General features: G+C 37.8%; 2 protein-coding genes across 3 annotated transcripts in view; one reads left to right on the plus strand and one right to left on the minus strand.

The window, feature by feature from the left end:
- Positions 1–908: 908 nt before the first annotated feature.
- Positions 909–13,851, minus strand: LOC110069428 (uncharacterized). The gene is made up of 7 exons (XM_020776954.2): positions 13,366–13,851; positions 10,316–10,436; positions 9,697–9,816; positions 8,569–8,744; positions 7,556–7,886; positions 6,909–6,953; positions 909–6,026 (listed from the first exon to the last, which is right to left on the minus strand). The coding sequence occupies exons 1-6, from the start codon at positions 13,726–13,728 to the stop codon at positions 6,910–6,912; spliced, it is 1,155 nt and encodes a 384-aa protein (XP_020632613.2). The 5' UTR covers positions 13,729–13,851; the 3' UTR covers positions 909–6,026; position 6,909.
- Positions 13,852–17,127: 3,276 nt separating this feature from the next.
- LOC110069457 (cohesin subunit SA-2-like) overlaps positions 17,128–24,350 on the plus strand; it is a 31,252-nt gene continuing 24,029 nt past the window's right edge. For both annotated transcript variants that reach the window (XM_089294178.1, XM_089294179.1), the window contains exons 1-10: positions 17,128–17,270; positions 18,426–18,526; positions 18,644–18,816; positions 19,013–19,127; positions 19,541–19,684; positions 20,033–20,129; positions 20,360–20,436; positions 21,971–22,024; positions 22,599–22,749; positions 24,120–24,187. In XM_089294178.1, the coding sequence (XP_089150304.1) occupies positions 18,431–18,526; positions 18,644–18,816; positions 19,013–19,127; positions 19,541–19,684; positions 20,033–20,129; positions 20,360–20,436; positions 21,971–22,024; positions 22,599–22,749; positions 24,120–24,187 (975 nt within the window). In that variant the 5' untranslated portion in view covers positions 17,128–17,270; positions 18,426–18,430. The remainder of the gene's footprint in view (positions 17,271–18,425; positions 18,527–18,643; positions 18,817–19,012; positions 19,128–19,540; positions 19,685–20,032; positions 20,130–20,359; positions 20,437–21,970; positions 22,025–22,598; positions 22,750–24,119; positions 24,188–24,350) is intronic.

Here is a 24,350-nt window from a genome sequence, read left to right on the forward strand (position 1 = left end):
TCTTATACACTTTACGTGGACTGCGCTACTGTTACTATCGAAAGCTAAGGTACCGAAAATTCTCTGTGATCAACTCTCAGTAAACATGGCCGCCAGGCGAATGTTTGGAACACGTGACTTAGTTTGGCCCCGTGACTAAGTACGCGAGCTCACACAACCTACTCGCGCTCACGCGAGTATGATTACTCCGACAGGCGTTTACAAAAGACAAGAAAAAAAACAAAACGCCAAACTAATACTCTCCGAAATATTTGAAGACAGTAATTTATTATCGGGTGATTTGAAATCACCCGAACACTTAGCAAGAGAACTCGAGTTTTTCGTGGCACAGACATCTCGTCTCTTTGAAGCATGGAAACCAGTCAGCGGCGCAAGGGTTACTGGGAGAATCAAAATGGCGGAGACCAGTGTGTCTGGTATCGATGTATCAATTTCTAGTATTTCGTTGTGAAAATGTCGTTCTGGGCATTTGTAATGTGTCAGGTGGAAACTAGTGAAAGTTTGGAAGGTGTATTTCCTGGTGGTCTGATCAACAAAACCTTCTGAAAAGAATCGATTCACTGCCAGGGTCATCAAAGTTTTCTGACAAGTAGTTGGTGAAATTTGACAGGACGTGTTCTTACGAAGGAACTTAGCATGCGCTACTCATTATGGTGTTGGAATATTTTGTCTGACTGAGGCAGGAGAGCACCAAATCGATTGGGTCCCTGAAAAGAACTGAAATTGACAGTGGAGATGCCAAAATTGGCAGATAAGTCTACCAAAATAACCATTTTTATAATTCGGGAAGCATTGTAAAATAAATGCATGTAAAGGAGCTAAATTAATTTTAATTTCCCCGTTGTTTGAATAATTGATAGAAAATATACAAACACTTCAAATTAAATCAAGAAATCTCAAATTTAAAATTTTTGTCACTGTGAATATATTTTTATTAGTTTTGTTTGATTTTTTTATTGTGATATCTTCACTAATATTCATGCTACCTTGCTGGTGTTTATTGTTATTATTATTCTTATAGTAGTATCTGTTCAGTGTTGTCGTAATCCTTTCTTTAATAGTATTTTTTTTTAATGGTTTGAAATCTGGCGCGGGTTGTTCGAAAGCCGGTTAGCGCTAACCCAGGTAATATATATATATATTTTTTGAATAGAAATATCTTTCACTGCTTATGGTTGTGTAGTTTTAAAATGAATCAAACTCAAAACTGAAAGGCAAACAACATAAACAGAAAACTGGACCGAAAAGTTACAAAAAATGAAAGTAATCAAAATTCCCTCTAAAGCTGGGTTAGTTTAATCAGGCATTGAACAACCCAGCCCTGGATATTTGAGACTGTGGTGACTTAATTATGTACCAGTATTGGTACAATATTGGTGTACTGCAAGAGATATATGGAGAGACTGTTGCTAAGTTTAAATTTATAGCACTCGAGTGAAATAAAGTCTCCCCAAGTCACCTTAAGTCGCCTTAAATCGCCTTAAGTCGCCTTAAGTCGCCTTGAGTCGCCTTAAGTCGCCTAAAATCGCCTTAAATCGCCTAAAGTTGCAATGTTTTTTCTGCCAATTTTGCTTAAGTCGCCTAAAGTCGCCTTAAATCGCCCAAAGTCGCCTTAAGTTACGGCGACTTAAGATCCCAGAGTAGGCCTTAATATTGCATCATCCCACAAAAACAGTTTCATTTTTCCCTTTGTTTTGTGACGATTACTTTGCGTTCTTTATACAGGCGATAAGGATTCGTTCACCATTTTATGGAGCATGACGAACACTGTACGAACAAGAAGTTTCCGGCTATAGTCTTGTCATATTGGCAAACCTGAAAACTATGTTGCTAGTAAGCTGCTAGTGGCATGGCAGGCTAGCACCAGGCTATCGGCGGATTCAAGAAATCCAGAAAAGGGTTTGGAAAAGCTCGCTCCTTTCTAAACTCTTAACTCGATTTTCAGTACACAAGGACCATTGGACAAAATTTTCCTCCAGTCTTTATAGTACATATGTTAGGAAGGAAGAAGTCTTAATAGGCGAACCGTTTACAGATTAAAGATATGAGAGAAGTTCGCTGGTTGTTTCTCCTGTTAATCCGAGCCATACGTGCTTCATAAAACTATGTAGTATATGTAGCTATATGTTATATATTATTATTAGTTTATACCATGCCCTAGCTAGAGAATACAGCCAATCAGAATACAGGAAAGTCATTGCATATTCGAGGGTATTACATGCAACTTTCCCATCATGCGCCTCGCGTATTGTGTTGGCTCCCGGGGGTGTTACTCCCACAAAAGTTGGATGGGGGTGTGCGGCCCACTTACCAAAACCCTTACCCTATTTATGACCAAAATCTGCGAGTTTTGCTACCCTACTTATGACCTGCCAAAAAATTCAATACCCTATTTATGACCATTGCGGCTGGCACAGTTGCTTTAAACATAAGTTATGAAGGGCTTTTGTTGACGGTCTTATTGATAATTATGATGAAAAAGCAGTTTCCTCCAAGAAACATACCCAATTCAAGACTAGAGTGCTAAAACCATACCTTATTTAAGACCAAAATGGCCAAAATCGACACCCTATTTACGACCAAAACGGCTGAAAAACCCTACCCTTTGAGGCCGCACATATCTGTATAGCCCATATAAGGGAGTACCCCCGCCCCCCACCCCGAGTGTTGGCCACTCTATTTTCTATGGCATGGTATAAAACAGTTATGCAAACGCTCTCTCGTGGTATACCACGGAATGTCCGACTTGTCACTTGTATTCTCTTGGTATACATGCTCGCCTAATGGTTCGTATGTATACCGAGAAAATTCAAGTGACTCGTGGGGTATTCCACAGTATACCACTCGAAATCGTTGTATAATTAGTATATATTACAAACTGCGCCACGCAGCCACGGAACCTTTTAAACTATCGGTATTTATCTTTGGAATAAGCGAGAAAAAAAAATTGGGGTTAGTTGCACTTTAATATAATTAGTAAACCTGTGGCCTTATTATAAATGTCTTAAGACCTAAATTAAAAATCTAAAATTCAACCAAAATAACAACATTATTTAAAAACTAAGTTAAGAGGTAAATACTCGACATTAATAGTACTAACAGCATTAACAATGCTATGATCCGTGTGATCTTAGATCACTGATCCTGATCCAAATCACCCATAAGGAACGCACCCTAACCAATTTAGCAACAGATAAGCTGTGCACGTTTAACCTGTTTCGCGACATGTCTGTAAATTAGCTGGCTAGAAGAAAGGAACATATATTATATATAAACAATAGCCTCCATTTGGGGCGAAAATATGCTGGGATATTTGTCCGCGGACATTATCTGTTCCGAGAAGCGAACAGTTTTCCGAGAGCGAGGAACAGATAATGTCCAATGATAATGTCCGAGCATATTTTCGCGCAAAATGGAGGCTATAGTTTTTATTATCCTTCAAATCGTTTTCGCAACACGCGCAGTTTTGAAAATTGGAGAATATTCTCCGATATTCCCCAGTTTTAGCTGGGAATATTCGGTCATGTGACGTGTTTAGACCAATCGCGCGCGAGCGAAAATATTTGATGGATTATAAAACAACATATATCATTTATGTCTTTACGCAGTAACATACATAACATAGACATATGTACAACAAATAAACAGAAGTAACATAACATGAATATCTCCTCATTTTTCTGATTACCACTGCGAAAAAATTATCGTTGTAGATAGTTTCATTAATTTCCTATGAATTTTTGAAGCCCGTAAAATAAGCCCATTCCGTGACCATGACAGAGCAATAGCGAAGAATGAGGTGAGTTGGCCTCTGACGTCATTGAAGGACCAACAATGGTCAACAATGTTTTGCTTTTAAGAAGAATGTATGTGAACATGAACTAGTGTGATTCAAAATCGTTGCAGAATACAAGGAAGATGTGTCTTTCGAGGGATTCGCAGTACAGCATGCTTAGGAAAGAGCAATCCTCTTCATTCAATACCTATATCCCAGTGACACTCGTCCAGAAGCGAGAAAAAGCCGAAAGCAGTGTGCAGACTTGTGCGAAGTCGGACATCGAGCAGTTTTTCGATGTCAGGTTCGCCGCTTCTGTAAAAACCTAGGATTTTCATGGCCCGTACATTCTTCCCTAGCTTCTAGTGCGAAGCTCGATATTGTCAAGGTAGATATGACACGAATCGTTGAAATAAGCTGGAAGTCATCTGACTAGCTATTCAATTCAAATGAGCCCCAGATGTCCCAGACCAAAATAATGGAAACTACTGTAGGTGAGATAATTATACGGCAAATTATACCCATCGAGTTTTCTTCGTCCTCGAAATAGAGAGCTTTCTAAACGAATAATCAACCTCACCCAAGTCCTACAGCGCAGCGATTGAGATAAGTGAGGCTTCGAACTGCAGAACTAGCTATGTATTAGTGGATTTCATACACAACGACACGCACGAGGGCCGACAATCGGCGCTTGAGTTGCTCGTCTGCATACACAATTGTTTTGTTCTTTGAGCGACAAAATATATCTCAGTTTCAACTTAAAACGAATCAAGCATTGATAAGTATATGAGGAAAGTAAAACAAACTATTTAGGTTCGACTTCACCGACGGAGATTGAAGCGCTGAAAGAAAGCTAAAGGAGACCCGGGAGGAGAAGGTTTTGGACGGAATCGCAACACTCAGGTTATTAGCGTACGCAAAAAAGACTTTTGAAACAAAAGAACAGTGAAGGAGAAATGTATTCATTTAACTGATACCATACTGAACCTTTTGTCAAAATCTTGTCGAAGGATTTCAATTACTAGTACGAAAAGTGCAAATTTGTGAAACTCGCAATCAATGTTTATGTTCGTACATGCTAATTGACTTGATGCTAATTGACGAATTTTTCCGCGTTTTTGAATAATTAGTGGGGAAATATGCTCTCGTTATCATGAACTATCAAGGGTTCGGTAAGAGTACTTAAAGAAGCGTTGTATGTAGATTAGTAGATTAGCCAAATGGGCCGGCAAATTGTGGATCGTAACTTGCAGTGTGGCGGGCTCGACTGGCGACCCGCACTTCGAAATCGAAAAAATATATATACATCGTAGCCATGCTAATCGTAGCTAGATTCCGAATTGTATTGCTAGATGGTACAGTTCTTTCACTTAACAGTCTTGCCCATTTTTGATAAAATATGAAGCACAAATACCCCAAATCTGTTTTCACAGCGCTCGAAACCCAGTCAAACGTCTCTGGAGTATTTTGAGCAGTCCTTCGATGACGTCGCAACAAGCCCGACCCAAATCCCGCTCTGCTCGGTCGTGGGGCAAGAAATTACAACTTTAAACGTCTGTAGAATCGCAAGGATTTTATCAATCGAGATAATTTTTTCGCTGAAGTAATAGGGCAAACTAGTAGATTTCATTAAAGGAAAAAAAAAAATTGGGGGTTAGTTGCACTTTAACTATTAAGTGTAAACCCTCTCTAAACAAAGTTTGATTGATTGATTGATTGACTGACTGACTGACTGACTGACTGATTGATTGATTGATTGATTGATTGATTGATTGATTGATTGATTGATTGATTGTTGAATGGTGTATCAAAAGAACCGATGAATCCACTCTGGTCACAGATTTATCGGTTCCTTTGATGCACCATGATCCGAGTGATCTTCGATCTCTGATCCTGATCCAGTTCACCCCAAAGGAACGCACCCTAAGACATCTTCAAGAAGTTTTGGCAAATTATTAAATTAGTCCTTGGGGCGTTATTATTTTTTATTGTAGTTTAGTTTTGATATTTTGGGGCGTTTTTAACAAAACAATTATTCCAGCTCTCACTACGCGCCTCGTTGGCTCTCTACCATCTTATACCCAACGCGCGTTCGTGGAATAATCGTTAATTACACTGTTGTATTTCAGAAGGGAATTTTTTTTATATTTCTATCTTAATTCTGAGCATTATTCTATCGATAAGGATTAGTTATAAACTACATCATTCAGCTCTCGGCTGTGTTATCCTAAGGCTTACTATCCAGTAATGTCTGTAAAAAAAACAACAAAATGTTCATAAATAACAGTTATGAAACGCTATTTGTTGTCATTTCAAGTTTTTTAGTTCTTTTTTGAATAATAAACCTTTTTGTAGAAATATTGAGGTCGAGATTTTCAAGAATTTTAAGAACATTCTACTGCCAAGTTTTGAAACTCAAGAACGTTTTTTTGATAAAATTTGTTTTTTGTGGAAATTGAATAACTTCTGGCACCACACGCTATGGCGGTTTTAAATTGATTGTCACGTAGAGCTGTAGTCTAGTAGTCTAATTGGTAAGTAATTGGTTTGGTTTTGGTTTTGAGACATGCATTCAATTGTAAACCTCTCCAAATAAACCAAACCCAACATCAAAGTCGGGTATTCATACTGGCCAATCGGAAAGGACAGAGACAATCCAGTGAACCAATCAAAACTCAAAGCAAAAACGTGTAGCGTACGCAAAGCGCGGGAAAACGTGTGCCAGCGAGTCACGATTGGTTTTGGTTTTACTTCTGATTAGCTGACAAAGTGGCGCGGAGACTGAAGCGGGGACATGCTGCAGCCCCCACAGCCATGTCCTTTTTAGCGAAAAAGCTCTTTCAGGAAATTCAGATAGCTTGAATTCGTGCGTCATGCAGCAGGAACAAAATGACCTCAACTTTCAATGTCGCATCGTGTGCACTACTCTTTCAAACTGTCCCCACTACAACATAGAAATGAAACAATATCCGCTTAATTCATATGCACCAGCTTGCGCACTTTCCCTACAACGTGCGTCGTGTGCGCAGGCTTGTCCCTGCTTCACGACCCCACAACATGTCCCTTAGCCTGTGCTAACCACAAGCAGTGGTACCTGGCTACCTTGTACCCGCCTTATGGTATCACAACTTGCCTCAACGAATATACACTAGCAACGTATCTGCAATGCCAACAGTTCCTGCGGGAAAAAAGGAGTAGTCATTAGAAAGCATCGTGGAAAAGGTTCAGATCTATTTTCCTCATTCCAAACATTCAAAGCAAGTTTGTGCATAGACCTTTCTAAAAGTCCTTTCCAATAATTTTTCCCTGGCCTGTTGGTTTCGCCGTCTTACGTCGCTCGCGTTCGCGAGTTTGTCGCTCGAAGATTGCCCGCCTGCTTCGCTCGAGGAGGATGAATAAGCGAAGGAGAAAGCAAAGGTCGACTTGCGACGAGTATAGTTTGTGCATTACGTAAGGTAAAATGAGTTTCTCTGTACCACAGGCTATAGCTACACACAAGGGAAATGGTTTTGAACAGCAAGGAGGAAATGAGAGTATTACAATACTGATGTAACTGCCGCATGTTGCTAAGTGGAAAGGAAGTCTACCGCTGCTTGCTTCCCAGCTTTAATTTTCGGCTTTACATTTCTCCCGTCGATAATTTACGTTTCTTATTTATACCAACTAGATGTAGTAAAGCGCCATGACGTCTTAGAAGTACCAGTGTTTTTGCTGAACATGGGAGTCTGTGAAAGCCCGTGTCGAACATGAGGGTTTAAAATGCTTGCCAAATATTCTCACCATAATTATTCCAGTTGGTGTAGCTTGTGTGGTTACTATACATAACCGTTGTTTTAGGAAAGCGCAACTCGTAAGCACAACCGCCGAAAGACACCAGGAGCCATCCATAATCCAGTGGGCAGCCACCATGACTCTTGGTTATGTAGAAGGCTCTTCCGCAACATCCTTGTAGATCGAAGGTGAGCAGCGGTTCGGTGAACAGATTGGTCCAGGGTGAGTGAGTTAGACGATCTCTAGAAAACCAGTTCACGTTGTTGGAATTAGTGGTGTTGAACACCAGGGAAAGAACTTCAGGTTTGGACGCATTATTGCTGTACAGTGCCACTCGCGCCTGAAACAAGAGAGAGTGATATATGTTAACTAGATGGCTTGGCTTGGCTTTGTCTTAAGAATTGCTTGAGTAGTTTGTCTACTAAACTCCAGGCGTCGAGTTTGTCAGTAAAGAAAGATATATCTTTGCACCAGCCCACCACATTTAAAACAGCCGGATGAGTGACAAATTTCTAGATCGATTGCGCTCTGTTGTAATTGAGTGGACTAGGCAACGCTGCCGAGTTCTACTCCGATTTGAAATCCGGATTCGGGTCGTGGGTGTTAATTGAGCCCCGCAAACCCTGTCTAAGACTCTCTAAACGATGGGACTTTTTTACCTAATATTGCGTTTGCTACCCAAGACATTTAGTGTTTGACCTTCTCGTCAAAAATGAAAATATGTATCACTGCGTTTAGATCAACATGACATGGAACCATTTACACGCAAAAACATGAAAGGTATTCAATTGTTTTAACTGATAGTGGTGCTTCATTAGAAAAAGAATCATTTAACAGGTTTATTGAAATAGGAGGACTTATTAGCCGAGAATAGGTATGTTTATTTCAAGAAAAGCTGTAACATGTGGCATTTATCTGACGGAATTAACTGATGCGTTATTAGAAGAAGGACTTAATACCAAAATTAAGAAATCGAATCATTAAGATACAGTGCAGTTACATGTATTCCATCATGACTCTACCTCATTAGGTTTCGCGGTTTGCCAGTTTTGCACAAAGCGGTTCTTGTAATGTCCTTTGACTGAGGAGTTGACGTTCAGTGCTTCTGTTTTGTTCTCGTTCAAAGAATCTGCTGACGTCCACAGTTGATAAATGTCAGCGGGGATACCAGATACCACCTTGAACACCATAGTCCAACCTGGTGACATGAAGAATTATCACTGATTACGAACTTAAATTGATGGTGATACTTTGCTACAAAAAAATGTCAAATGCTTAAACGCTTGCTCTGTAGCAGCTCTCGTAAGGTCCACATGAATGGCTCAATACCCTTTAAGGGAACTATAGACCAAACAACAGAAACAAAAAGTCCCTAGCCCCAAAACAATAACAGTTGCTACAATAATAAAACAATAGGAACTTACGAGAGTTGCTGCATCTCTGACCGTAACGGGCGTTTCTGTTTATACAGAAGAAGAGTTTAACGTGCAAAAATCTAAGTGTATTGTAAGCTTGAGATAGGGGGTATTTCTTTCTTGTAATTAGCACAAACTGTGTCCACGCGTAGAGAGTTTGAATTGCAGCATAATCAGCTATTCGCAAGGATTTAACCACTATGATGAAAAAGCCGAAAATCTTTCGGAACCCATAAGGGTAATTGAAACATGTTTCGTATTCTCTCGTTTTCTTACCTTAACTAGTGAAGTATCCGAAAATTGCCACGCCAATTTAAAACTCAACCAAGAAACCTTTTTCAATGAGTAACTGAATGGAATATATGTAGTTTTACCGATTTAATTTCCACTGGATAATAGATGAGAGAAAATTTTCAGGCCTCAACTGGAAAAGGAATTCGAATTGAAGAAAAGGAATTAGATACACTCTTGCGTTACTTTTTGAGTAAATACGACCTAAAAGCTAAAAAAAATTACATGCTCCAATTAAACTCACTTCCATCAATGTTAAAGAAAAAAGGGAAAATTCTAAAATAAAAAACAGTATTAAAAATCACATTTTCCTCCATTATTACTATTTTATTATTATTATTATGATTATTATTATTATGATTATTATTATTATTATTATTATTATTATTATTATTATTACTATTATTGTTAGTTTTATTTTTTTAGCGGTTCCATTTCTGTTACCTCCACCCCAGCTAGACTGATCACAATAGACATCAATAACTTCCGCCTGATTACTCCAGATCTGGTAGAAACCATCCTCGGTGAAACCAGCGTTCAACAGCTCCGCACAGCTCTTGAACCCTGAAGTGAAATGCAAACATAAGCTATATCGCTGACACAGAAAAAGCTCCTTGAATAATCATCAGCGATAATCCTCAATGATGATTAAATTTATGTAATCATCAGTTTTAAATCGTCATTAGATACAAATCTCAGGGTATATTGAGTATCCTGCCGTTTACTAATAAATCATAAAAGTTTTACAAAGAGGCAGCAAGAGGTTTTTACTATAGCTAGCAAATACTCTCGGAAGTCTCGTTTATGTCTTTTTTTTTTCACATGCAAAACATGACCTCCTGAAAGAATAGGCTAGTCCCATTCTCCTGAAGACATCACGTCCACCGATCAAGCTGTATTGCATCCAAATTGCACGGTCATCCTTTTTTATGCGAACGAGATTTCCTGAAAGATACCTGAATTCTTGAACATGTTGACCTACCTCTAAAACAACACAGCAATATTTGCAGTAACGTTAAAGGCTAAATAGGGAACGAACCCGGAAACCCTAAAGTCTACTTACTTTTGTCGTCAGTACAGTGTTTTCCTCCGAAACTAGAGGTGCAAGCGCATTTGAAATCGTAGTCTCCGTTAACCGGATAACAGGTCCCTCCGTTCTTGCATGGATGTAGCTCACAAGGGGCCTGGGAAGAGCCAATAGTATGTCAAATTACGTAGTGGCAACATTTTACTAACATAAATCAACATGCATTGACATTGAAAATAGAAAGAGTGAGCACATCCAAATCAAAACATGATCTTTAATTTTAGGTTGGAAAATACTTGGAAAAATATGACAGTATAAGTATTGTTCAAAGGGCTTTTCATATTGATAGACACAACATACTGACATGGGGGATTGGTGAATTTTTTAATTCCAAGCCACTCCCGAGCCTCTAGTGTTCTTATTATTTAACTGAGAAAATAACTTAGCAAACAGCAGGCAATTTAATCGTTAATTTTTGATTTGTACTTCACGGCAAATAATTATATATAATTAATGCACACGCTATCGTAATTTTCTCAGCTATGCAATACAGATGTTTTCCTTCCACACTACGTACGCCGGAGAAATTTAAAAAGGGAACAATCACAGGTGCAGCAGAAAAGCTTGAGTGCACCCTTGAGGGTTAGGGTTACTCGTATGATTATCAAGACTTCATCGTTTCGAACGTAGCTAATAGAGGGGAATGGTTACGAAACCCGACAAATTTCTTTGTTGTGTGTTTTTGTTCTCGTTTTCGGCCTTGACCGTGCACAAAACACAATAGGGACTTTAAGATATGGTACGGCTAGGCTGTAGTACGGCGGCAGATAGTGAAGATCACTTCCGGTGACGTCATGACGCGCGTACCAGTACGGCTTTCCCGCCGTAGCCTTGCTTTCTACTGCGGGAAAGTGCCTGGTTTCACGTACTCTTTACTACGTGAGTATAAGCCTGCTTTTTACTTCTCATTTTAACGCTTTTTGCACTGTTTGAACAGCCTAGTTTGTAGATAAAGTTCTCAATCATAAAAATCAGTTCTAAGATCATTGTTTCTTTGTCATTTGTACAGAAAATTTGAACGAATTTAACACCTACCGCGAGAGGATCAATTCAGTCATATTAGTATCGGGCCGAACAGCCGTTTATAAGAAAGCTTCGTGTGTTCTAATCTGAGCTATAATTGTTTATTACTGTTCAAAATGTATTTTATTATAATCGAAAGTTTTGTATTTTCGGGCTTATCACGTAATCGTTGTACGAACAACCCGTCTATGTTGAAATCGAGCTTTTTTATATCGGAGTTTATATTATTTTTTTTGTGGTTGGAATTAGAAGCGGTTCTATCAAGTTCTAAAAGGCAAATCTGAGTTCTGGGAGATGTAAGACGAACACAGGAGAAGGAAATCATTGTCATTAATCAAGCCTATTTCGTGTGAAAGTAGAATGATCTCTGTTTTCCTTGAAAGTAGTCATTTTTGTAAAGACACGTAGAGACTGTACATACCGTTGCCGTACAGCAAAATCTTAATCATTTGAGTTTGCGGGTAAAACACCGTTGTCAGCCTAGTCCATCACGGCCAAAGTAGCCGTAGTAGCACCTCGCCGTAGTGTATCTTAAAGTACCTTATTTGTTTACTCCATATTGAGGAACTAACCAATAGAAACGTATTTAGTTACGTAATTCATTTTCCCCTAAAAACTATGTTTCGAAAACGTACTTCCGTCATAGTTTTTAGAGAGAAATGGTTATGAAGCCCAACAAACATCAAAGGGGCAAACAAAGATGCCAAGATTTATGTGGGAAGGTCCACGACCGTGCACAGTCTTTTGTTTTGCGCTCATTTACTATGCATGAATTACGTAACCAAAACGTATCCATTGGTTAGCTCCTCAGTACTGAGTAAACAACTATACGGAAGATCTCTGTTTACAAACATCGTTTTTGTTATTTAAATGTCCCAAACGTTAAACAAAAGAATCCTTTGCTTTATCAGCCAATAGTTCTCTGGTTGGCATATTGATAGCAATAGGTGACGTCACTGACATCTTTGCTATTATGTTTTTGTGCACTGTCAAGGCCAAAAAATATAACTAGCTAAGTCGGGTTGTCGGGTTTCATAACCATTCCCCTGTACGCCGCATTGTTGCAGCTCATAACATTTCACTCATAAACTGCGAGCTCTATGCTGTTTATCACGAAATTCAAAAATAAAAGCGTTTTCTAATAAAGGAATATTTGAAAATAAAGTTACCTCCGAGCGCTTTATCATGATCATTCTTTGCTCAATGGGTCCTCAATGAATCGTTGTTGATACATGCAAATTTGAGCTTTTTTCGTTTATGTGTGTTTGCTTTCTTTATTGCATACAAATCCCATTCGTAGAATTGAATGAAAGTGAGCGGTGAATTAGTCCTCGACGCATTAGATCTACTGGGAATGAGAACAAATCTTTAAAATTGTATTTTTCACGAAGGTTTGTGCGTTGTGAAAAAAAAAATTGAATTTAAAAACAATTCCTTCCACTTGAAAATTAGTGACAGTTTGTTTTTTTTCTAATATCTTAATTTAATAAAATTTTCAGCATCTCGAGATGACAGTTTTATCAGGCTTTATTTGTAAAGACTAAATAAACGCCGAGAACTTGGTTCTCAAATCTCAAAAATATATTGCCATTTTTAGTCTTATGACGCAGCTGCAAATTTATTAGAAAAGATTGAAGGACTTCAGCTTCTTTACAGACACTCCTTTTCGCAGCTGGGCACTAAGTTAAGCCATACGCAGAAAAAAGTCTCCCAATTTAACTTTGCATTAAACTTGTCTTCCGTGAAAGAACTTTCTCAGCCATCGTTATCAGTATACTTCCAATGTTTTCAGCAAAACTTACTTAAACGGTCCAATTAGAATAGGAATGGAAATCGCACAAAAATAAGTTGTTTCTTAATTTCAATAATTTTACCTCAAGCCCAGAAGATAAACTTTGCGGGGAATAAGATATATAATATAATTAACTCATCTGGGTTGCTATATGATTACTCAACCAACGAAAAAGACAAAACTAAACTTTTCGTCACCATGATGCACTTACCGTAAAGCTGTGGTGATGGAAGTCCAAGCTTGCATTGAACAATTCCGACAAAAAAAGTTTGTCAGTATCCAAAAGTTGACAGAGAAATTTCCCATTTGCATCTGGAACTAGTCTGAAATTCAGTGATCGGCATTGAGAAGACTCTGTACACGCTGCAATGCAATCCTGCTCACCATAAACTGTGCGAGATTCGATCGGTGTGGAATTAAGTTTGTGATGCGAAAACGAAAAAAAGTTGCCGTAAACTAGAATTCCATCAGCGACATCAATGACACCTTTGAAGCTCAAAGATTGAGCCACGTATAACGACATACAAAGGGAATAAATGATGACAACGAGCAAAAAAATTAATTTGGACAACATTATGATTCTAAATGTGAACAAAATCGACTTCTGATCGCATGAAGTTGTACCACTCACGCATTAACAAATGTTTAGTGCATGTCTGCAAATCTACACGCATCGCCCGGAACATAGAATATTAAACCTCAAAAAGTGATTATCATAATTTAAGAAACTGAAAATATTTAAAACCGTAATTTAAAACTGCGTCAGCAAAGTTTAATTCAAGCTGGTTGGTTGTTTGTATACACTCATGTTTCTTTTATAAGAATTTTTTTTTTCCGGCCGAAGCTGAATTAATGTTTTTATTTTTCTGCCGATTTTAGGCTGAAAATACTTTTGAGAATATTCTTTGATTATAGCGTATGACATTTCTGTTTTCGAATGTATTTGGTGTCTGGATGGTGAAGTGATTTGGAGCCACATATGATAACTTCTTGCAGAAATGTCATTATCATCGAACAAACGGCTAATGCTGTTTGGCTAGTTTTGCCGTTTAAAGGAAGAATTTTATACGGTCTAGTTTGGAACACATAATTGTATTTACAAAGTTTCAACACAAAATAATATTCGTGTCAAAATCTCAGCCTCGGGTTTATTTTAAATATATTCTTAAAATTTCACAAATTTCAGCGTCGATATTCTTATAAAATATGCTGATTCTTATAAGATTTAAGATTAAAGAAGATTATATAAAAGCGAGTATAGCTATTTTCCAAATTATTGCACCATCGGTTGCTAAGTTATTATCTATTATTTAAAAACGTTGCCATCTCGTAAGCATGAAGAAACTTTATCTTCGTTTTGTTCGATACGATAATTCAATTCAGTATAAAGTGAGGTAACGACTTTGTTTTCTGAGGGTAACAGCTGCTGGGTGTAAGAAAGAGATTTCCCATGTTGGAAAACAGTTTTTGGACAGGTGGAATTGGAAGCATCCCAAATTATATTGACTTTGACAAATGGTAATTTCAACTCTGTTAATTTAATTAACGTCTTTGTCGATGAACCTACAGTGGAACCCCAGTAAAATTTTATAAACTGAATAATTCACACATTTATCTCCCGTGAAAACAACACCCTGTTGTTATTATCTGGTAAATAAATGCTGTCGAAATTAAAGCTGGCTAATGACAAGAATAACTGACCTAACAGGTGCATGCCTTCTTCATACGCTGTACTTACCTGCCGTTTAGCACGCATATTGATACGAGAGTGAAAAATAAAAATAAAAATGCTATCATGGTATATTTTTATGGCTAATTTGTCCATTATGAGCTGAAAACGGAGAAGAAGAAAAGTTATGTGTAGATCGCTAGGGAGCCTAGTTTTCTTACTTAGTCCGTTCACTCCTTCGCTAGTAAGCAATTGCATTGCGTGCCGTAAACAAATAAACACGGCGTTGTTTCTAAAGTTGTAGCGGAATACTTCAGCCACGGGCCTTCTTCCCCCCCCCCCCCCCCCCACCGTCAACATGACGTGTTTTATGACTCCATCCGTTCTTTATATAGTCATTTCTCCTATCACAAATTTTTAATGCTCTTGGCTTAGAAAGCTTTTTAACCCAAAATTAATGCACCATTACAAACTTGAGCAAATATTTAAATATTTCTTTGTGGTTGTTACCCACAAGTTTTCAATTGATGTTCAGTTTTTTAACTCTGGTTGTAAACTTTACTTGGATGTGCTCGGGTAAAACTGATAAGCTGAAAATAACTTTTCTGAGGATATTTAAAATGTCATTAATTTTAAGGAATAGAAATGGTGAAAAAGAAAAGAAATAAATACTTTATAAATATATATTTACAAGAGACGATGGTCACTTCATATTAATATTTCATTACATGAAAATCCCTCTGTAGAGCCATCAACCCAAGTTTTGTAGAAATGTCTTGTTAGATTTAATGAGTGCATCATTTTATTCTTCATCTAACTCTAATTTCTTTCTCTCATTTCAGTCATTTCTTAAAATTTAAGATTTCTCACAGACATGCATGCTTTAAGCCTTCTTTTTAATAGTTGCATAAATTGCTTCGTAGAGCAGAATTTAGACTTGTAGGCTTTTATATGCATACCGTAATTATAAACCCCCCCGGGTTATAGGCCCATCTACCCGTAAACCAAATATATACCCCCCGGATATAGGCCCTCCTGTAGCTTTCCTTGTTTCTAAATTCGTTTTATTATAATGTTTTTTAAAAGCTTAATTACCAGTAAATGAAAAACCTATTTCGATCAACATGTGCAGCTATAGCTCGTTTGGAAACGGTTTTTTATTTCGTTTATAAGCTCCCCACCCCCCGGTCCGAATATAAGCCCCTCCTTTTACAAGCCCATTCAAAACCCCTTACTAAGTAGTATAAGTCCAGGGCTTACTGCGAGCGGCAGTTTACGGTAGTCGTTTAATTGTTCATATGATCTTGGGTCATCATTCAGATCATTTCGTTGGATTCATAATCCCATTTTCATATCTATAAAAGTATTTAAGTAAGATTTTCAAGACAATCATAGAGTGCAAGTTAAATTCAATTCCATACGATAGGTTGTCCACTAGATCTCTTTTTTAAACGGCGGAGGAAAACCACGGAATAACCCACGAAACACCTTCACTGAGTGAATCGCTAGCTTTCCTATAGATCGTTTTCATGTGACGTCTAGTTACGTCATTTTCTAAAATCGACAACTAAAGAGCCACCAAATTTTTTATCCCCATCAGGCATAAGAGGGGGTAAATTTATATCTGTTTACAATGTTACAGCTCAATATATAGTGTGCTTCGTTTGAAAACCAGCGTATTTTGAATTTCAGAGTTATGGCGGTGCGTGGCGCAAAGCTACAGTCGCATTTGTCGAAAAATATATACCTATCTCATGATTTTTTATAGCTTTTTTAGAAGTTAGATCATTAGGAAAAGTGCTTATGTAAATGTTTGTTTGTTCAATTCAGATAATCAGTCGCCTAGATAGCCAAAGTAAGTTCCAGATGTTTACACTATTTTCCGGCCGCCATATTGGTGCACCACAGAGGTACTGGGCTCTGTAAATTTCTGCGAAACATTTCGACAAATATCTGCAGTCTGGGAAAACGCACAAACCTAAAACTTGGAGAAGTGTCTTCTCTATTTCCTATAAGATCACAATTTCTTGACTTTATCCACTGAATGGTTTTCGATTTATGGTCATTTATCTTTTTATTGCGTGACTGTGAAAGAGATCTATTGTAAACGAAATGTGTCCACCGAGTGTGCTTTTCGAACGACAGGTAATCAAGACAAGAAGTAAATATATATATAGCCCGGTAAAATGCCCCTGTTCTCATTATCTCTAAATTTAATTTTCAGTCAGTTCTTCTAAGGAGCTGCCAATGAATTACAATTTTCCCGCGCAATTTTACTGTCAGCGGTAAACTTGATTTGGATCATGTGATCAATGCCCGCCAAAACAGAATCGTTCTTCGAAGTTCGCTTCGAAGGAAACCTGCAATTGGTGTACTCGTGTTTTATGCTTTTATTTTCAGTTTTTATGACCTTTTATGAAAGAAATCCGTCTTTTCATATATCCCAGGTGAGTAAAGATGTTTTCTTGACAGAATAGGAACTCAAACAAATGCCTAAAGTTGTACATATTTCAGCTAATAAGAGGTCGTCGCTTTTGGCTGAGATGTCCATGATGTTGATAAGGTCAAAACGAGCTTTTAATTTCTTCAACGTTTTCGCCACTCTCGGTGTTATTATTACCCTATGGTGCCCAAGTTGTGTTAAGACATGCAATACGGAAACTGTAGGGAATTCTGCCTCTCGAGCAATAACGCCGAGATAGGCTAGGTGTGCATGTTCTTCAATGGGCACACTGTTTCGTGTGATGTTCTCACATCATGGTGCATGTACACGTATGATTAATCTTAAATGTTTTAAACTGTATTTAACTTAAGTTCAAGTCATATAAGCTTATAAGCTAATGTATACCGCATTTATCACTAATCATAACTTTCTGCCGTATTGTAAGTGAAATTTTGCGTATAAACTTAGTAATTGTTTCTTTATACCTGCATGTGGGCTTCCATGGTGAAGAAATATAAACTTAATTATAGCTGTATAATAAGACTAAGCTTATATGTAAGCATTTAGCAACAGTACATGTGATTAGATTGTAGAATACTACTTTTATTTTATGTACATGTTTGATACATTAATTCAATCCAGTTGAAGGAGTGTTTTTTTCATCAATCTCCTATAATTATATTGTGTTGCCTAGAAAATACAAGTATTCCTAACACCATATCCCTCCTGTGGAAGATGGTTAGGTTTCAACTCCTACCCCTCTGGAAGTTTTTTATTTACTTCGTACTTCCACTGAAAATTTTTGACTTAGAAAACCCCCTCCCCTATGTTTGTTGTAAGCTGGGCTAGCTCCTGTAGGTGACCATCTTTCGCTTACAATTGTAGTGGCCGCTAACCGGAACTATTATTATAAGCGGCCAGCTCCAGTTACAGACAGCTTTTTCTCGTCCTGAGGGTGTCTGCTTACTAGGGCGTCCACCATAATGTAGAATCAATATATTGTTAGTGATAAATTATCATGAAACTGCAAACAGAGATAAGCTCTAACTTTATGGGCAACTAAGCTCAAATGCAGGTTTTACCCTTAAGTTTACTCATGATACAGTGTACTGAAGGCCAAAGCCCAGGGATGTTTCACTGTTAGTGTTTTATTTTTTAGTATAAATGATGCCTGTTGTGCAACCTGATGAAGAAGAGGCTAGTGGAAGCAGTGCAGCGCCTAGCCCCTCTGTGGGTACACCATCTCCAACTAAGAGCAAGGTACAGAACTAATACCACAATGCCATGCTTCAAATAATAGTACAACTGCATGTATAGTAATAGAATTGGGGTAGATTTAAATGAATTGGTAGGTTAATGAACAATATTTTTCGACAGTCCGGCTCATCACCAAGACGTAGTGGCAGAAAGGTAAAACAGCGGATCTTATATGGTCACCAGCGTCTGCCTGGTGAAGTGCAATTGACACCACAGCAGTCTCAAGTTAAGAAGACAAAGAGAACCCCAGAGAGTGGCTCAGATGATGAGGAAGAAGAAACAGGAGAAGCTGGGTAATGAAAAAAATTGTAAATGGTCGACATCTTGTAAAACAGTGTATCAAGTGAGAATGAGGTTTTGCTACCTCACTGGTTTGCCTGTATTTGGTGTAACTTACAGAAAATATGCAGCATTTGTTTGTTGTATTATGATTACATACAGCCATGTAAAAATAAAATATTTTGATTTCGCTTCATTTGCTTTCTTTAGAGAACAGTCCTCTGTAAATAAATCAAGTGATGACAGCGACTTGGAAACTCCAGTTCAGGCTCCCACACCAGGAAGAGGAAGGAAAAGAGCTGCAGGAATATTTAAAGCCACTCCGGTACGTTTATGTGTATTCCCCTAGTATGATAACATATGACCTGCGACAAAAGAACACGATTTGTACCTGTTTTGGAAGTCCTGGAGTAAGAAAACAAAAGAAAAGTCTCAAAAAGAAAATTTGGTACCTGTACATGTACCTGAAAGTCATTGAATTAGACATTTCTGTCAATTGTTTGTAATTCTATAAATATTTTTCAGGTAGAGTAAACAAGTTGGAAGTGTTCTAGATGTATTTTAAGCTGTTCAGATCAGTATTCTGTAATTTTGTAAAAGAAATAGGAGTTCAAACAGTTCAAATTTGAACTTTCACACTGTGTGTGTTGGTAAAATGCATGTAATTTTAATATCAGTCTGCTTAAAATTAATAATTATCTATTAATAATTTATTTGTTGGTTTATTCTTTTTTGCAGGCAGCCAAAAAGGCTAAGTCTAAACAGCCTTCTGCTCGAAAGTCATCTCAAAAGAGATCAAGGAAGTCTAAAGAGGGTTCAGATGCAGACGAGAGTCAAGGAACCTTGTTTGACATTGTTAAAGCTGGAAGGGGAGCTCTCAGGGTATGTTGTATTGTGCAAGGCAGCTGTTAATAAAGACCAGTGAGAACTATACAATGGGTATCTGAGGCATACTGTTTTACATGAAGCGATTGAAGGCTGTTTTCAGGAGAAGTTGACTGACCTGAAGGTTATTATCGAAAAATTTAAATGTTTAATTAAATTCATGTCACTACCTGGTGTAAACGAGATGTTACAGTGGCTGTGCACAGAGGCACAGTAACTGCATCTACCAAATAGGTCCTTGTCAACGCTTGAAAATCCAAAATTAAATCGATGACGTGGGTGCTAATAAAATGAAATCGTTAATTGGCAGTCAAAAAATTTAATGCAGTTTTGTCCTTGTTCCAGGCTGTTGTTGATGACTGGATTGAGAGCTACAATTCAGACAGAGAAAATGCTATGGTGGACCTCATCCAGTTTTTTGTCCAGTGTTGTGGTTGCAAAGGTTTGTTTTGAATTCAAACAAGTTTTATCTTGGCGCTCTAGACGTGGCTTATTTCTGAGTTATTTCCATTAAACACAGGGGTATACTGTAAAAAGGTTACATAAAGCAGCATTATTAGAACATGGAAATTTTTGGCCTGAAAATTATTAAAATGCAGCAGCAGCAGACAAGTTTAATTTCATTTTTATCTTTATAATTTAGCAGTTTCCTTTTTCTCCCTCCCTTTACAGGAACTGTAACTCCTAAAATGTTGGAGGAAGAAGAAAGTGTTAATGCAATCCGTCAACTCACAGAGCAATTTGATGAGGTCAGATCTTTTACGGAGAAATACACTTAAACTTGAGCGATAATCTGTTGTGCATACATGTGCATGCAGGCTCCAAGGAAGTTAGCAGGGCTGGACACTAACTTTTCAACTTACTAGCCAAGCATTGTGGTTGGCTACCTAATTACATGAAATTTTCGTGACACGTTTATTTCGTGATTTGGGGGTGCACATTTTTCACAACACTTAAATTAGGTGATTTTCCAAAAAAATGTATTTTGAATCACTTTAACTTTGCGTTTTTGAGTAATAAAAAATTTATTTCCTCGGCAATGTTATTTAAACATGTCTTTGAATTTAGTAAACTGACTCTATCGAAGGTACAATAACGTCAAAAGTAACAAAACACAATGGCGGTACTATATGTCAACAGTAACATAATGTATGTTTCTGATACTTACTTATTCGCATCACTTTAATTTTGCGACTTTTTCTTTAAATTGCAAAATTTGCAAAATTAACCTGTCGCAAAAATTTCAGGTAGGTCCAATAACAACAGAATTACTAGCAAGACCTGAAAGCACAACACAAGTGACTCTCTTTAATACATAATGTTGGTAATTATACTGTACTTAAACTAGTTTAAAAAAAGTTCCAGTTCCTGAAAAGACTTTAAGGACTCTGTTTTTCTCTGAGACTTCCCTGGAAAAATATCAAGATCCCCAAGACGTCACTGTAAAAACTGTGGAGACTTCTTCACAGACAGGCGCCGTAGAAATGTTTCAAAAGCAAAACAACTATCTGAACAATACTGTAAACTGTCGTTGGTGAAATTTGACTGCTAAAAACGGCTGGTTTAAATATCGAAAGAATTAAATCTTTCTCATCTAATTATTTCTGTAGTGGTAAGTTTGTAAGTATACATACAACAACAAATCACCCATGTATTGTTATGCTAAATGAAATGTTATCCCTTTACAGTTCGCACTGTTTTGCACATGAAAAAATGTCATAACAAAAAAGAGCATTGATGTGTGCTTTCAGAAAATGCTGTCTTGTTTGTCAAATGTTTCTTTCAACAAAAGTAACATGTTCAGTTCCCTGTTTACCTACCACCCAGCAAAAAGTAGACAAACTTGAATTTGCATACATGTACGTGCTGTACAGCACATGCCTGGTACCATGATATGTCCACAATGAAACTCTGACCTTGTTTCCGAGAAAAGTGTAAATTTTGTGTTTGTCTTCCTTGAAGGAGACAGAAACTAGTTCAGCCAATTTCATTTTGTTGACCAGCCAAAGTGGCTAGAGGAAATCAACAACCTACTAGCCAAAACTAAATTTCTGTAGTCTGTGGCTAGTTGGCTACCATTAGTGTTGAGCCCTGGTTAGCCACAGTGAAGTCTTCTTTTCCCCCTGATATGTACTGTACAAAGATGACCAACTTTCTGTTATATGCATCTTGATTTATATTCAAAATTACTTGTAAGTTCAAGGTTGCCACATTAAAACACCATGTATTTTCAGTGACTATGACAGTGGCACAGCTGACTAACATTTCTTTTATTCTTAACAGGACAGCCATGAATATCCTCTCATTATGACAGGTCAGCCGTACAAAAAGTTCAGGGTAAGTACTGTTCATTACCTTCTGATGTTCAGATATTGTAAAATTTTGATAAGAAGCCTTCCCCCTTGAAAAACCCTTTCTACATATGTAGGAATTGAACCCCTACCCCCCCTATAGGCTTAGATGCAAAAATTCTAATAATAACAATAGTACCCTCTCTTGACTCCACCATCTTCCCCCCTGGACAAAACCGTCACATGTAAGGTCTAAGGCCAGGGCATGAAAAATGTATTCATAACAGTTTATGGTAAATTGAGCTACCGTAGTCTACTTCCTTGTCGTTAAAACCACATACCAAGTGGAGTTTCTTTACAGTAGAATCTCAATATCTTGTACTTGGTTATCTCGAAGTCCTCTGTGTCTCAAACACAAATCATTTTCCCTTGGGAAGACTTTTTCATTTACTTAGTATATTCTATCTTGAACCCCCAACATCCCAAACTACACTTTTTGTTTCCCCTAAGAGTTTTAGACAGTGGGTTTCAACTGTTAGTATTTCAATATCTTGACTGTTTGCGTTGATGAAACTTTTCTATTAAACCTCTTACCAGGAGTTTTTGTGTTCTGTTATCAGGTGAACTTCGTAGACTTTGTAGATTCGCTGATTCAGCAGTGTCAACACAGCATAATCTATGACGAGTACATGTTGGACACATTGGTGTCCTGGTTGATCAGATTGTCTGACTCACAAGTCCGTGCCTTCAGACACACAAGCACACTAGCTGGTAAGAATTTAACTGTGGGCTGTGTACACTTGAAGGGAGTGTTTACAGCTAGTCATTGCAATGTTAGGAATAAGGAATCATGTGTACAGGCAACTGCAGTCTAGTGTTGATTGATACACTCGACCCTTGCTCAGCATCTTGATCGACACATAACATTTCGACATTTCGACATTTCAGTCAATACTCGGTCAACACTAGACTGAAACTCGATTGACACTTGATTGACAGTTGGTTGATAGATGGCTGAGTGTAGGCCAACTCATATGTATTGATCAAAACTCGATGGCATGTGTGTAAAATTTTGTCAACTTGCGAGTGACTGTCCTCTGAGTAGTTGATTGAGTGTTGACCAAGTATTGAACAAGATGTCGATTGAGTATCAATCCACACTTGACCACGGATGCCTATATTACACATGATCTGGTATAAGCTGGGTGGTGGTGTGAGTGTTTTTAGTTAACTTTGGTTTTTGTACTATTTGGTATTGCAACTTCTGGCTTCCCTAGATGTGACACTTAGTAGTCAATCACAGGTTCCCCCCTCCTCCCTTGCCAGTATTTTTGTTAGGTTATGATGAGTGCACCTTCCCACTGAGGTATACAGTTGAATCTCCACTAATAGCTGCCTCTCTACAATGGCCACTTTTTTATGTCCCAGTGGATTTTAACCTCTCTGCTGCCACCCTCCACAATGGCAACTGCCACTAAGACTAACTGCCAAAATAACCTTTCGACAATGGCCAGTTAATCAGCAACTTACGAACAGCGTATACAAACCCCAACTTTTACAGGAAAAGGTCATGAAGCTTGATCTGCGCAATGGGTTGTTAGTGTCTGTTTTAGCTTGGTTTCTGTTTCCTCTCTGCTGCCACCCTCCACAACAGCAACTGCCACTAAAGCATGTCCTAACTGCCAAAATAACCTCTCAACAATGGTCAGTTAATCAGTGAGTGATGAACAGGTATATGATCCCCAACTTTATAGGAAAAGGTCATGAAACTTGATCTGTTCGATGACTCGTTAGTGTCTGTTTTAGCTTGGTTTCTGTTTCTGGCCTGTACATGCACCTTAGGCAAGCTGTTACTAGGATGTACATGTGCTAGCCTGAGCTTCAGGACAGTTATTTTCTCCAGAAACAATAATTTGATCTCTTACAGTACTGTGCTTCTGTTATTTGAATTTTCTCAAACATTACCCCAAAGGAACTTTTCTTGCCCATTTGGCAAGTGAAAAATAGACTACTGGCCTGACAGCAAAATCCAGTAGCCTCAAGCTATCATACATGATGTTCTTTGCTTGCTGCTTTGCCTCTAGTTGTAAAATTTTTAATTTAGTTTTTTTCTCAATTTATTTGCCCTACATATCTTGTAGGAATGAAACTTGTGTCAGCTTTGATTCGTGTGGCAAAGACTGTTCAGGTAGAATTGGATCATACCCAGGTAATTTAATACATCATTACAATATTTTTTAAGTATTATTAATTTAATTGACAATTATTTTATTTAATTTTTCACAACCAATTATTTCTTTTACTTTACTTTAAAAAACCTCGTTTGGAAAATTTGTTACGGATAATTATCCTGAATCTGTGTATAATTTTTT

Source organism: Orbicella faveolata, unplaced genomic scaffold (assembly GCF_042242905.1).
Source record: "Orbicella faveolata isolate gen_17 unplaced genomic scaffold, um_ofav_v1 contig_25, whole genome shotgun sequence".
NCBI lineage: Eukaryota > Metazoa > Cnidaria > Anthozoa > Scleractinia > Merulinidae > Orbicella > Orbicella faveolata.